The 15,375-nt window shown below is 40.7% G+C and overlaps 1 protein-coding gene across 2 annotated transcripts; it reads left to right on the top strand.

The window, feature by feature from the left end:
• Window positions 1–2,447: 2,447 nt before the first annotated feature.
• Window positions 2,448–13,673, top strand: NIPA2 (non imprinted in Prader-Willi/Angelman syndrome 2). Of its 2 annotated transcripts, XM_014960442.1 has the most exons (8): window positions 2,449–2,524; window positions 7,157–7,217; window positions 7,582–7,804; window positions 9,477–9,533; window positions 10,369–10,459; window positions 11,085–11,245; window positions 12,147–12,290; window positions 12,812–13,673. In XM_014960442.1, the coding sequence occupies exons 3-8, from the start codon at window positions 7,666–7,668 to the stop codon at window positions 13,303–13,305; spliced, it is 1,086 nt and encodes a 361-aa protein (XP_014815928.1). In that variant the 5' UTR covers window positions 2,449–2,524; window positions 7,157–7,217; window positions 7,582–7,665; the 3' UTR covers window positions 13,306–13,673. The 2 variants fall into 2 exon arrangements, with proteins under 2 accessions (XP_014815929.1, XP_014815928.1); XM_014960443.1 differs by lacking the exon at window positions 12,147–12,290 and having other exon boundaries at window positions 2,448–2,524; window positions 12,668–13,673.
• Window positions 13,674–15,375: the final 1,702 nt, after the last annotated feature.

Raw genomic sequence — 15,375 nt, forward strand, 5'->3', positions numbered from 1 at the left:
GCGGCTGGGGGCGATCGGGCCGGTGAGGGCGGGGTGGGGGGGGGATGGAGGCCATGCCTGCCGGCAACCTGGCGGAGCGAGGGCCCTGCCGCTGGGCCGGCCCTGGCGGTTGCCGGCTGCCTCAGGAGAGCCGGTGCCGGGGTGCCTCCTTCCCCGCCTCCTCTCCTTCTCCCTCAGCGGGGCGAGGAGCGAGCGGGCCCGGGCGAGCCGTGCGGGTGGCGGTGGTTGCGGGGCTGCCAGGGCCCCGGGTGTTTGCAGCTGGCCGCAGGAGGCCGCGGAGACCCTCGCCGTGTCGGTTTCCTCGTAGCGGCGTAGCCTGGCTCAGAAGGCCGAGAGACAAACATCCAGTTTTTCCATTTATTCAAGGCGCTCTGGCCGGGCAGCGCCGGCAGGCTGCGGTGGGCGAGTTCCACCAGAGCTCCAGAGCTGGTGTGTCTCCTCACCGAGCCTTGTGCGCTGTTAATCGGGGAGCTGAACCAGTTTGTCTTCCCTTTGGCTCGGCATTGAGTTGAGCTGAGGTTGAGGGTAGTGCGGCTTAGTTCCGGATCAGCTTCAGGAGAGCTTCAGAGCCCTGGCAGTGCTTCGGTTTGAGGTGGAAAGAAGAATCCTTAGCTTTGCTTTGTAGTTCAGAATGGTGACTTGTGTTCATTCTTATACTGTAAATATGCAGGCTGAGTATGACTCTTTAGTCCCTGATTATTATTATTATTATTTTATCTTTTTCAACCAATCAACTTTCTCCATTTTCCTGCAATATCTTTAATGTTATTTTTAATGAAAACATAATAAACATAAATCATCATGGTTCTTCATGGATGTTTTGATGTGCCTTATTGTACACAGTTAGGGTTGTGGTTTTTTTCCCCTCAAAGTTAACAAAGTAGTTGATGGGGAATTATTGCGTAACTTTTAATTGCTATCATTATATTTGGAATTCAGTGTCACACCACTCTTGTTTATGTTAAAGTTACTAATTCTCAGGATAAAATCTTGGCAAATAGAAAGCAGGTTATAATGCATTATCAGTCAGGTCAAAGGAAAAACTGACTGATGTCTAGATTCGACTTTAACTTATCTTAAATTTGAAACTGGCCAACTTAAATAGAACTTTAGTAGAACCTGTGCTGGTGAGTCACCCTACAGAGAGCGGAGCTAGTGTACCAGGTACAGCAAGGATGAAGCAAGTCATGTCATCTGCTCTTGAGTCTATTTTGATAGACTTCTAGGAAACACAGTCAATACAGTATTAGCTACAAAGCTCTAGTTTGCATTTAGTTAATGAATGGCACTGTTTTAGTGAAGTTACTCTTAAGTTTTATGTGAAAATTCTATAATTGAAGAGCATTTTTTTGTAGAAGAGAATAATGAACACAAAGAAAAAGATGTACAAAAATTTTAAGTGTGGCATTTTCCATGTTTTCTCCCAGTTTCTTAAAATGGAATGCTTGTTGCTTTTGCTTTATTAATAGAAATCTGCTATAAAGGACAAATTTTAAACTTTTTAAGTAGGCAACTTTAGAGCTGTTAACTTATGTTTTGCTTTTTGATTAATTGTGCTAGTGCCTCTAACATATTATATACACATATATATAACATCTTTATAAACATTTTTTTAACTTGGCTATGTAATATGTAAATAATTATGTGTATAAGTTTGCATACTCATTTAACTTTAACAGAGCTGAAAAGCTGTGTCTGTATTGGGGCAGACTTACAGTGCAAAAGTGAAGGCAGTCTTTCCTAAATAATTTATACAGAATCTTTGGGTACTGGATACATGCATCTTGGTGTTTCGAAGATGGACACAACTAAGTTTTGCCTCAGCAGCTCTTTCAGATGTGTCGCATCTGTCCTTTCAGTGTTCTCTCTATACTTGTGTTTAAAAGATACGTTCATGACTGGACAGAACATAACTGAGGAAGACTTGGTTTAAAGAGTTAGCTATATTTTGGGAATTTCAATGATCTTACTGAGAATATTTCTCTGTTGATGCTTCCCACCACCCTAGAGTTCTGTAAATAAATATCCTCTGAAAACTCACTATACCAAAGCCTGTAATTAAAATTTTATATTAGTTTGTGTAATAAATTGCCTTAGCGCTTAAGTTACAGAACAAAACTGAAAGGACTAGGATAGTATTTCAGTTAAAGTTTAGCACGTTACATTCTAAAAAGTAGCTTGAATTGCAGGTTAATTTCTTTGATTAGTAAAGTGAAAAGCAAAGGGATAAAATAACCATAACGCTTCAGGTGAGATGTAGCTAAGGAAGATCAAATTTAAAACTACACTACTTTGTTATTCAAGTGTTTTTAAAATAAAATTCCTGTCCCTTTTTAAAGCACAGGCAATACACTGTGCAGTCTTGTGTGTCGTGCATGAAAAGGAACTTAATTTGAAATGATGGACATAATTGTTTTAGCTGAAGTCTTAAAATGCCAATTAATGTTATTTTTAACTTATATTTTAGAAACCTAATATTGAAATACTTAAGAAGTGAATGCCTCTGGATTTTGGAACAAAATTGGTATGTACAATGAGCTTTCAAAAGGCTCATCTCCAAACACTTGTATGTTTGTTGCTAGGGAGTGTTTCTGTTCCCTCTGGTTTTATGCCTGTGGAGAGGAAGAAGGAAACATGTCAATGTGACACACAATAGTCAATATGTATTTGTTAAAAGTCACTTGTTGATTCAGCCCCTTTTTCTTCCATTAAAAGTTTTATGGCTAGGAGGGAATTAAGTAAATGCTCTGTTTCAATGTTAGAAACAAAACTTCTCGTGAAGCTTCTGTAAATAAGCAGAACTGAAAATAAAATACCACAGAATAGTTCAAAAGATACCGAATGGCTGTACCTGGAGTAACTATTACTAATGTCTTTAACAGTAACTTTACTGATGTCTAAACATTTACTAATGTCTTTGTTTAAAAATCCTTCTGTGCGAGTCATGTCAGAATCTTGTGCTGTTTAGTGTAAGTGATCTGGCTGAAAGGACAAGCAAGTAATCAATGACACTGAGCAGGGAAGGGTTGCTAGTGTGTAAACTCAGTTGAATGTTTTTGGGAAACATGTCTGAAAAGAAGAGATGGTTTTTTATAGAAGTCAGTGAAAGTTATTACACCTAGGCAGGAATAATTTGCTATACAAATACACTTTAGAGAACCGTAGTTCTGTAGAAAAGAATTCAGAGGTTATACTAATAGAGAAGTTGAGGTTGAGTCAACAGTAGATGGCTGCTCAGGGAGGTCTAAGAAAACCACCTGTTTTGGGTTGTATGAAAAGAAGTATAGTCTTCCACTGTGTTGCAGAAGTGATAATAACTCAGCTAAAATACTGAGTTGCACTTTAGGAGTTGCACTTCATAAAAAACCTGTGGGCTATTGGGAAGAGACCCAGAGGATGGCACAGCAGGAGGTGCCAAGCATCTAACTTGCAGTGTGAGAAACATAACGGGCTTTGGTAGTGAAGATCATTAGGTAATGAGAGTTCCTAAGAGCATCAAAGCCAGGCTGTTGTGTTTGTGAAATTTCCTTCCTAAGTATTTCCTGAGAATCTTGGCTGAATTATCTGTAATTCAGATTGTAATTCACTGCTGCACTGAGGAGCAGCAGTGAGTGATGCTCTACATGGCAAAGGGTTGAAGTAAATGACCTGTTAAGGTCCTTTTTAGCTTAGTGATGTCATCCTGATCACAGTTAAGAATATCATTTTCAGACAAGAAAATTGTGAATTCTAGCTTTTAAATATTTTAGCATATATTTAGATTACTTCTCTTGAGGGCTTGTGGCCAAGTAGGCAAAGCTGGAACAATCCACCATGTTTACTTTTACCAACTATAATTATTGCTTCCATACAACGTACAACTTGTGAAAGTAATGCTAATTTTTTTTGCCTGATAACTTCCCCATGCTTATCTGCTTTTAAATGTAAAATATTCATCTCATGACACCACTTCTAGTGTTTGTGAATATTTAGCAAGCTTATTTCTTACAATAAATATATAACATCTTTTAAGGACTCTGTGTGTGCGGTTTTGGGCAGTAAAGGACTTTTGAGCAAAGAGACAAAGAAGTGTTTCCTTGTGGTTTAGACCAGAGAGTCTGTATCTTGTCAAAGTTTGTGATAATTCTGGGTTACATTTTAAAAATAAGCAAACAAACTTTGTGGGTGATCTGGACTGGGTTATGTCTTGCAGTTTTTTCAGAAAGCTTTTCCTCCATCTCTTCCTGTCTGATAACCTTCAAGCTCAGCAGACACTTGCTGTGTTGTCTGCCATTGTACTGTTGCCTGCTGAGAGTTATGACTCATGATACTAGCTGATTCTCCAGCAGTTCATAAATGGGTAGTTCCTTGAGGCAGTGTAAATGTTGTGGCCTCTGTGGGTCGGTAAGTCTTATCCCCTCATCACATCTCTGAAATCAGAGCAGCAAACTAGTATTCCTCCAGGTACCTGCTAGTTTTGGATGGATGAAATGCTCTCTGTGTTACAGTCAGCTCTGAACTTGATTAAAGAGCCTTCACAGAACTACACCAAACACAACTAAAACCACTGCCAGCTTTGTTTAACTTGTACATTTTCTGGCTTCTCTGCTGTTTATAATTGAGTAGTGGCCCTGGCTGCTGGAATGGGACATGGGCATGTCCCAAAGCTGAAATGTGAGAGGAGTATTTAGTCCAGAAACTACTCATTTCGTGGCATTTTCATGTCTTATTTCCAAAGATAATATTTTTTCTTGATGACCTTTACCAGGATGCATTAGTTCCCCTTCTTTTACTAAGTCTTAGGGTTAGAATTAAACTACTGATTTCCTGAAGTATAAAAGTTATTGTGCCTGCTACGGCATTGACTTTGCCAGTTCTACCCATGCAAATTACCTCTGCACTGCATGTAAAGTGAACTACATGTGCTCCAAGAGAAGCTGGGCTCACTGTGACTGTGCTGCAGAAATGGTCAGCAGATGTAAAAATCTGTATAAACCTTACATGGAAGTCTGGTGGTCCAGCCCGAGCAGAGATGGGACTGGCCATGTCTGTGTGGACAAAGAAGCTTAGAAGACGTAGCAGTAATTTCTGTGAAGAAGTGGTTATGATTTGAGTTGTTTCTAAACTTAACAAAGTGGGTGACAGGGAATCAAGAACTCTTTAATGTATTTGGGACTTGAGGGAGAGTAGAACTACTGGTTTTGAAGTGTAGCATCCTTAGGGCGTTTTTAAGTCTACATGCAGAAAATTACCTGTTAGCTTGCAAATTTTTCACATTTTTCTGCAATCAGATTCTTTCTCTATTCCAAAGCAAAGCACCCTGTGCTTCTCCTTTGCCTTTGAAATGCAGCGGGGAGAAGGTGTCAGAATGGGACTAACTGATGCTCTTTACCTCTCTCAGAAATGTTTTCATGTAGATGAAGTTATGTGAGCCGGGGGGTGAGTTCTATTTTAGTAAAATGCTAGACTAGTAAAAATACCCCCATTAGTAATATAACTAGAGTAACAACTGCTGAAAACACTGGTAGAGTAGAAAACTTCAGCAAAAGAAGTCCCCCTCCCCCAGGTGATGCTATACCAGTATCACATTTTACACCAGCTGGAGCTAGAAGAATATTCTTAGCTTGATTACCTGAACAGTGTTACTTAGGGCTGCTAGAAAAGATGGTAGAGAGAACAGCCAGAGAAGTCTCTTGATAGCTTTTCTTTGCATTAAAAAAATGCATTTATCCTTCAGGGGACTGAAAGTCTTGCTTTGAATTCAAAACCTGAGAAATATTTGACACAGTGAGGTGGCTTGTTCTGGTCTGACTCCCTCACTAATGATTTGTCTTTTTTGGTTGGTTTTGTTTGACAGGTGATTTTGTATCATGCAAGAATGTACTTAGGTTTATTTTTAAAAGTTACTAGAAAATGTAAGCAGACCCTTGCAGTTCATCTACTTTTTTTTTTTTTTTCCTACAAAATAAGGTGTTAAAAATTCCTATGCAAGGATTAAGGGAGGAAGATTTGAGAATCTTGACCTGTGGATCTTGCAGCACTTTGAATAGTGCCATGTTGAGTGCTTATTAGATGGGACTGTTTTTCTGTTCCTTTTCACAGCCTCACTGGGTGCAAGTTAAGAGGATCTGTGGCCAGTTTTAACATTAACCCACCTGTAGTTTTCTGCTATGGTTTTCCTAGGAGTGTAGCAAATTAATCATAGTTGGAAACAAGAATGTACAGGGAAAGGTAGTATTGGAAGAAAACAGGGGATGTATCTGTCTCTACTGGAGCCTGGGCAAGAGGGTGCTTGGTACTGCAGTGTCTTCACACCAGCATCGTACTCCTGCTTGGGGAACCTGCTGCTGTATCTCAGTGTTCAGATTCTAATAAGCACTAAAGGAGGAATATTTTATTCCCTCCTTTTCTTTGCCCCCTTTTCCTTTTAGATCAGAAGCTCGTCATATGCCTTGCTTCTGAGTATCTGGAAAATAATTGCTTAGGGAACAAAATTGTTTTATCTATAGATGTTTTCTTCCTTTAGAATGGTTCTCTATACTGTCATAATCATCAGTTGTCTTGAAATCAAAGACAAAAAATAGTTTCCATTTCCCTTCATGCTATAGAGAGGTTAATCACCTCGAAAGTACGTTGAGCTTTTCTGTTCTTCAGTTTAGAAGTTATTTATAGAGAGACCTTAAATTCAAAATCTTGTGTGTTAGATGGAATCCAGGATTTCCTCATTGCAGTGTGTAACAGGAGAAAAGATGCACTGAAACAAATTTTCTTGTTAAGCTGGAGGCTGAATATGTAAAATCTTGATTTCTAGCCTAAAACTTGCTATCTTGTGCTGAGCTGTTGTTGAAAGTTTTACCTAATTAAACTCGGAGTCTTAGCAGGGTGGGTGAAAGATTGTAAAAGTTTTACCTAATTAAACTTGGAGTCTTAGCAGGGTGGGTGAAAGATTGTAGACTGTAAACTCTCAATAGTTGCTGCAGGTGAGCTGAAAAGATCCTTCATACAGGTACAGGAAATTGTTTGTAAAATATATCAATAAGCAGGTGCCTTATTTCTAGTTCCAGATCTCCTGTTCATTAGAGGATGAGTGCATGTGTGTACATCTCAAGCTTGTTTGTCTTAGGGAAATTACTATATGATTAAACACCCGTTCTAATCTTCCCTTTCATTTTTCTAGTGAATTTATATGGAAGAAATGCTGTGGCTGTTCTCAAACTCTCTTACAAACTGATTTCAATGTAAGTAATTGTTTGATCAGCGTTGCCAGTTACATGGTGTGCCAGACATACATCTGTGTACTTAATGAAAAGAAAAACAAATCACACGTCTTTTAAGTTTTTCCTTAACTTTTTTCAAAGAACTTTGATTTGTTCAGGTTTTGGTTTTTATATGCCGGTTCAGAGGCCCTTCTTTCTGTGTGTTTAGATTATTAGTCGCTCATCCGTGGTTCAAGCTTACACATGCTCCAAAGATTGCCTTTTTTGATTGGTTAAACACTCGTAGCAGACCATTCACAGGACAACCAGTCCCATAAGCTGTTGAGATTTTCCTCTACAGTATGTGTTTCTAGCAATTTAATTCTGATGTGTTTATTTTGCTCAGGTTTCAGTGTTGCATCATCTTGTGTTGAGTAACAGAAGTTCTGCTGTTCGTTGATCGATGTGACAGTCTTTAGTAGTTTACGAGATGAGCCAAACTCGTGGGAAATATGACTTCTGCATTGGGCTGGTGTTGGCTATGAGCTCCAGCATCTTCATCGGAGGAAGTTTCATCCTGAAAAAGAAGGGCCTTCTCCGTTTAGCTAGGAAAGGCTCCATGAGAGCAGGTAAATGCATGTTTAAGAAATTTGCCGACATTGAAGTTTTGCTGTTCAAGGGAATGTTAAGAAACTTATGATCTTGTTTAAATTTTTTGTTTGTTACAGGCATATGAAACCTAAAACATAGAGCTGATGTGTTTTTTCTCTGGTGTCAGATGCACCTAACTGTGTGTTACACACGCTATTTAATTTGCATGTAATGCCCTCTAGGGACACTCGTTGAAGGATTCCTTCGCACGTCTGTTAAGTCTGAATTGTACTTACAAATTGAAGTTGCAACAAGCATTGAATGAGTGAATTTAGGAGAATGTTACCTGCATTTGAGTGTCAGGAGATTCTTTTAGAACACTAAAACTCACACACAATAACTGCACGTAACAAGTAGTGTCCCTCAAGGGTTCATGCTGGAACCAATACTATTTAGCGCCTTCATCAATGACATAGACAGTGGCATCCAGTGCACCCTCTGCAAGTCTGCAGACACCACCAAGCAGGGTGGTGTGGTCGATGTGCCTGAGGGACAGACAGGATGCCATCCAGAGGGACCTGGACAGGCTTGTGGAGTGGACCCTTATGAACCTTGTGAGGTTCAACAAGGCCAAGTTGCAAGGTCCTACACCTGGGCTGGGCAACCCCCAATATCAATACAGGATGGAGGGATTGAGAGCCTCTCTGCTGAGAAGGACTTGGGGGTACTGGTGGATGAAAAGCTGGATGTGACCCGTCAATGTGTGCTGCCAGCCCAGAAGGCCAGCTGTATCCTGGGCTGCATCAAAAGCAGCGTGGCCAGCAAGTCAGAGGTGACTCAGCCCCTCTACTCCATTCTCATGAGACCCCACCTGGAGTACTGTGTCCAGCTCTGGGGCTCCCAAGATAAGAAGCACATGGACCTGTTGGAACGAGTCTGGAAGAGGGCCATGAAAGTGGTCAAGAGGGCTGGAGCACCTCTCCTGTGAGGACAGGCTGAGAGAGTTGGGAGTTTTTCAGCCTGGAGGAGGTTCTGAGGAGACCTGATTGTAGCCTTTCAAAATGTAAAGGGGGCTTAAAAGAAAGATGGAGAGAGACTTTTTACCAGGGCCTGTAGTGACAGGACAAGAGGCGATGGTTTTAAATGGAAAGAGGGTAGATTTAGATAGGATGGCTGCAGCATTCTCAGGTGACTCAGGAGGGTGAATCTGAACATTTTTAATTTGGTACCTGTCACCTCTGCTTCTAAAAGATGGTTCATCTTGAGATAATCATGAATAATTCGTGCTCCCTGGTTTGGAACAGGAAGGTGTGACTACATTTCACACATTTGTACACGTAATAACCACGTAAGCCACACAGGATTTCCAGAGAAGTGGCACTCTCATAAGAGGCACGTAGCTTGCCTTTCCATGTCTTCACAATGAGTTGAAAGAACTGTTTTTCAGGGTAATGCAGGTATGGTCATCAGTGCCATTTCTAATGCAAATGAAATAAAATAACTAATTTTTAAAGTAGGCTATAGGAGGCATATGCACATCAGAAATGTGAAGATTTTATTTCAACCCCTCTAACTATAAAGCCGAAGTATGAAAAGGTTGCCCATATTTTGCAAAAATTATTTTATTCTATGGCAATGTTATCGGTGACGGGGCTCCCTGTTTGTCAATGTATGTTTTTAATGGAGTAGCAAACATTCTTTCAATTTTAGGTCAAGGTGGTCATGCATACCTTAAGGAGTGGCTATGGTGGGCTGGACTTCTTTCAAGTAAGTATAAAAATATATTTAAGTTAGTATAAAATGCAACCTGCCTTACATCATTTCAGTAAATAATGATGCCACAGATGGCAGTAGTGGTTACAAAAAAGGAGTGAGATGGGGATTCTACAATGTATGGAAATGCTGTCTGGTGATTTGATGGGTGCAGCTCTAATGATTTGAATGTAACTTCTCTCGCACCAGAAGTTCTTTCATTAATTGAACTGCCCTCTTTGGGCAGTGGAACTAGGCAGATGTTGGTCTTCCTGTATCTCTTTGCTAGCATATGCAATCTGGTTTTTGTCTGAGCAGAGAAGTGCTTAGATATACAGGATTCTTTAGAGGGAAGCATATTTTGGGATAGTATGTATCTTTTGAACTTTTTTTTTAATTGCTAAAACTCTCAACGTACTGGCTGTGTTCAGGTAACCATGGCTGAATGTCTGCATTGCCCTGTAGCCTGCTATTGCGGATCTCTCCATGCAGACGTTCATGACTCAAGTTGCAGGCTGGGGAGCTGCAACATAGACACCAAAACAAAACACCTTCTAATTCGGCTGAATTAATTTTAATACCTGTTGTAGTCTCCCAGCCTATATTTTAAAATATATTTTATATATTTAAAATATATATTAAAATTTTTAAAAAATATATTTTAAAAAATAATAGCAGGGGAGGGGGTGTGGGGTGTTGTGCTAGTACTGTTAGCCGAATGCTATAATTAGAATTTTCCATTGTTCCCTCACTGCATGTTTGTGTCTGCAAGAACGCTTGCACTGATTCACAACTCTGTTGCATGAGGCAGCCTAACTCCTCTCTTTTAATTGTTATCCTTCCTCTGCAGTGGGAGCTGGCGAAGTAGCCAACTTTGCTGCCTATGCTTTTGCACCAGCTACGTTAGTGACTCCTCTAGGAGCTCTCAGTGTTCTTGTAAGGTAAGAAACACTAACAGCGGTGTGGTTTCAGAGAGAGAAGTAAAATACTTATTTAGAAATGTGTCACTGAATTATGCTGTGATAAATGTGGTTTCTTCTTAACTATACATACAGTGTGTTTATAAACATCAGGAGTAACTTGTAAGTTTCTCCAAATGTGAAGTGACTGTGCTTCAAAAGGATTGTGGCAACACATCTGCACCTCAATCTGTGAAAAGCTGTCATCATCTGCATTTCAAAAACATGTTGTGTACAACATTTTAATTCCTAATTAGAGTTAAGATTTTTGTATTTTAAAAAATATTTTTACAAGTGCTTAGGCACAGAGTTTTTGGGGAGGCAGCATAAAAAAGGGGTTCTGAGTAAAGATGCCAAATATTAACAGGTAGTTGTGTCCATGGCAAGTATCTTGAGATGATAGAAAATCAACTATGTAGCTATTTTAAGTAAATGCTCGATTAGTAGATTTACCACAACTTATTTATGGACACTAATAGTGTTCCTGCTCACCAAAAGCTGCACTGTGTATGCTAGTGACCTGCACAGAACCTGTAAGGTGAGCAAATTAATGAGATATTAATTACTAATTCCATGTTTGCTGGTGCGCTTTTTTTTTCCTTCTTAGTGCCATTCTGTCATCCTTCTTTTTAAATGAAAAACTTAACCTACATGGAAAACTAGGGTGTTTGCTAAGTATACTGGGATCAACTGTGATGGTAATTCACGCTCCACAAGAGGAGGAAGTGGAAACTTTGAATGAGATGTCCCACAAACTAGGTGATCCAGGTAAGAAAAAAGCTGGCTTGATACGTAGGCAGCCCGTCATTTCCTTATTGCAGTTTCCTTCCTGCTGCTTCCAAGTTCCAGGCAGATCATCCGTGTCTGCTTCGTGTTGGCAAAATGAAGTAGAGATTTGAATTGTGCCATAATTCCATAGGGAGCTTTGCGTGATGCCAGTGGACTTGTCTGGCCTTGAGCAAAGTCTCTTGATGTGAACCACTGAGATGACAGTTTAAACTAAACGTGGTTGAATAAACACAACTTCTGTAAATTTTAATGGAAGTGTGTCAGTCTCTAAGCCCATTGTTGAGCTGTCCTTAAAATGAAAGGGTAGGTGCTGTGGTGGGTGTCTGCTGAGAAGTGCAATCTTGGAGATTAGCTCCTATGCTTATGTGGAAGATGAGGCACTCGGGAGTACACATCTGCAAAATACCATAGATGCAAAGACAATTCCCACTTTAAACACAAGGAAATGGCCAGTACAGAGAATAAAAAGCTGATCTTAAGGAATTACCTGATTATTGGAAATCTGCTGCTGAATGTAGCAGCCTCCCAAAATGTATCTATCATCTCCCTAGAAAGCATTCAAACACAAATCAGCATCCAGTGGCATCTACACCTCAGTGAGTCTGTGTGAGGCAATATCTGGCAATCTGATCCTGTAGTCATCTTGCTGGCAGAATGGCAAAGGTAATACAACGTGCCCGAGTCTCATGCTTTGTTTTAGCAAGCTCACTCTAAAATTGTTTGAACTTTGATGTTGGAGGAGTAACAAGAGACATCCTGGACTCTTCTTCTGTTTAAGCTCAGCATTGTTGATGTGTGTTTTCTTGGTACCTCTAAGACTCATTTGCTAGTGTACATAAATAACAAGATTTGTTTTTTTTTTTCCTCCCCCCAACCACAGGTTTTGTGGTCTTCGCAACTCTGGTTGTCATTGTGTCTTTAATTCTCATCTTTGTGGTGGGACCTCGCCACGGACAGACCAACATTCTCGTGTACATAACGATTTGCTCTGTCATCGGAGCGTTATCGGTCTCCTGCGTAAAAGGTTTGGGCATCGCTATCCGCTGAATGTAGCAGCCTCTCAAAACGTATCTCCCTAGAAAGCATTCAAACAAATCAGCATCCAGTGGCATCTACAGCTCAGTGAGTCTGTGCGTGAGGCAATATCTGGCAATCCAATCCTGTAGTCATCTTGCCAGCAGAATGGCAAAGGTAATACAACATGTCTGAGGCTCACGCTTTGTTTCAGCAAGCTCACTCTAAAATCATTTGAACTTTGATGTTGGAGGAATAACGAGAGACATCCTGAACTCTTCTGTTTAAGCTCAGCATCGTTGATGTGTGTTTTCTTGGCACCTCTAAGACTCATTTGCTAGTGTACATAAATAACAAGATATTTTTTTTTCCTCCCCCCAACCACAGGTTTTGTGGTCTTCGCAACTCTTGTTGTCATTGTGTCTTTAATTCTTATCTTTGTGGTGGGACCTCGCCACGGACAGACCAACATTCTCGTGTACATAACGATTTGCTCTGTCATCGGAGCGTTATCGGTCTCCTGCGTAAAAGGTTTGGGCATCGCTATCAAGGAACTTTTTGCAGGAAAACCAGTGCTGAAACATCCCTTGTCTTGGATTCTGCTGCTAAGCCTTATCGTCTGTGTGAGCACGCAGATCAACTATTTAAACAGGGCTCTGGATATCTTCAACACGTCCATAGTGACTCCAATCTACTACGTCATCTTCACAACCTCCGTTTTAACTTGTTCTGCCATCCTTTTCAAGGAGTGGCAGCACATGGGGGCCGATGACATCATCGGCACCTTCAGTGGCTTCCTGACCATTATCGTGGGGATCTTTTTATTGCATGCCTTCAAAGATGTGAACTTCACCCTGGCCAATCTGCCCCTCTCCCTGCGGAAGGACGACAGAGCGGCAAACGGGGCTCTGCTGAGCACCTACGACTGCTTCAGTCACGAGGAGGAAAGCGCTGCCTGTCTGGGTGAAATGCAATCCACTGAGAGCCTCTCGGCCAGGAGGAACGGAAGTCTCTCAGCCTTCTGACAATAGCTACGTGTTACTTAAGAAAAGAAGATTCTGTAACTCTGGAAATTATTTTTTTGTTTTTGGTTTTTTCTGCTGTGAAACGTCTGAGCTTGTCTGGAAACTCATGTACTTTTTAACAGTATGTGTAGACAATCGTTAATTTTTATGTTTGATTAGTTTGGATAAAGAACACTGAAGGGGTTTTTATTTGCCTTATTTTTACTTTAAAAAATACTAAAATGACCTCAGACCACAGTTGGGTTTTTTTTTGTTGCTTAAGTTATGTGTAAATACTTTCATTTCATTCTTCTGTTTTAAGATGTATTGCACTAATGACAATTTTATCAAAAATAAATTGCTTTATTTCTGCATTGGTGGTAAAAAGATTGCAGCGAACCTGGATCCTTTGTGCTTGTTGTGCCCTGCCCTGGCTGAACCCCCAGTGCCTGGGAACCTACTGAAAGAGCAGCTGCAGCAAGTGCTCTTGTCCCAGTCTGTAAAAGAAGAAAGGGAAAGCTACAACCAAGCACGACTAAGCCTTTCAAAATACCATTTAACTACAGCTGTATGTTAAACTTGCAGGTTTTACATAAAAAACCAACCCCAACCTCACCAAATGACGGTAACTGCTTGGCATAAACAAGTCAGGAGGCTCCTGCTCTGCTTGGGTGGGTGAGGCCGGAGCTCCTGCTGTGCCAGTTTATGCAGGAGGAAGGATGGGAGTCATTAACAGCAGCCAAAAAAAGCTACTCCCTCTTCTGAGAGAGAGACCAGGTTCTGTGTTTGCTGCACTGCCCTGCCCTGGCTCTGTAGAGCTGCTTGGTCTTTTCATGTTACAGCCCCAACACATGGAATTGCAGGTTTTTTTTGCAGGAACGTGGTTACTGGCTGTGACACTAAGGTTTTTTAGAAGTGCCAAAAAATTAGAACATAATGTTGTTGTTAAAGGGGTGAGGGAGGTAGGTGGTTATTTAAATTCACAAAGACAAAATTTAGTGATACAGTTTTTATGAGAACATTTCTACCATAGAATTGAGAATTTCTACCATAGATTATTTGGGACAGAAACAACTAGTTACTGCTGTAAGTTGTCAGTTGACTGTTTAAGACTCTAATTTAAGAGTAGTATTAGGGCAAAACAGCTCCCACCTGTGAAACTAACTGCGCTGCCTCCCTTTGGTACGTGCAGCGAGTGCAGGAGGGGCCGCGGGTGTCAAGCAAGAAACAAAACAGGTTCTGCAAATTCCAGTTGAAGAACAAGATTTGAACTTCTACCTGATTTTACGGGCCATCACCTCAGCAGCTCCGTCAGGGAAGGGCGTCCCTCTCACGCTTGCGCAACCAAGAGGACAGTCCCAGGGAGCAGCAGGGAAGGAGTCAGGCTGTTGATGAGTCACTGAACTCCCGGTTGTCACTTCTGGTCACCAGCCCAGCCAAAGAGCAGGTTACAATGTCACACAGTGGAGGCTGTTACTTCATGTTGTAATAGGCACTTTGACCTCCAGACACAATGTTTTTTGATGAGGAATAAGTAAAAATTTAAAAGTTCGGCTTTTTGTGCACCTTGCTGCATTTTTCCTTAGAGGTAGAGGAGCAGTAACACCAGGTGAAGAGGTTTTAGCTCCCATCAAGTCTAATAACCCTGCTAAAAACATGGTAACCTACCTTTGAAAAGTGTGAAGCAAACATCTCATAGGCCCAGCGTCTGAATTCTCTTAAACTCATACTAAAGGGAAAAGAAGTGATCATAAAATACAGTGTAATTCTAGTAGTTTAAAGATATTAGAGACTAATCTGCTGGCTGCTGTCAGCTGAATTGGAACTTTATTCACACCATGATCAGTAATTTTTAAATGGCTCAAACAAAACCCCAGGCTTTATTAATTAGCCATTTCTGTACCACAGTGCCAAGGCAAAGTGGCAAGTCACACACAAAGGTGTGTGACATCCCTAAACCGATGATTATCTCAACAAATTAAGGAAGTTGTATCATTTCCTTAATTGAAGCTCGCAGCACAGGCAATAACACTTGGTTGACTAAAGATCTTTGCACAGTGCTGTGAAGGACAAAAAAAAAAAAAAAAAAAA

The sequence above is a fragment of the Calidris pugnax genome, unplaced genomic scaffold, assembly GCF_001431845.1.
Source record: "Calidris pugnax isolate Ruff unplaced genomic scaffold, ASM143184v1 scaffold188, whole genome shotgun sequence".
Lineage (NCBI taxonomy): Eukaryota > Metazoa > Chordata > Aves > Charadriiformes > Scolopacidae > Calidris > Calidris pugnax.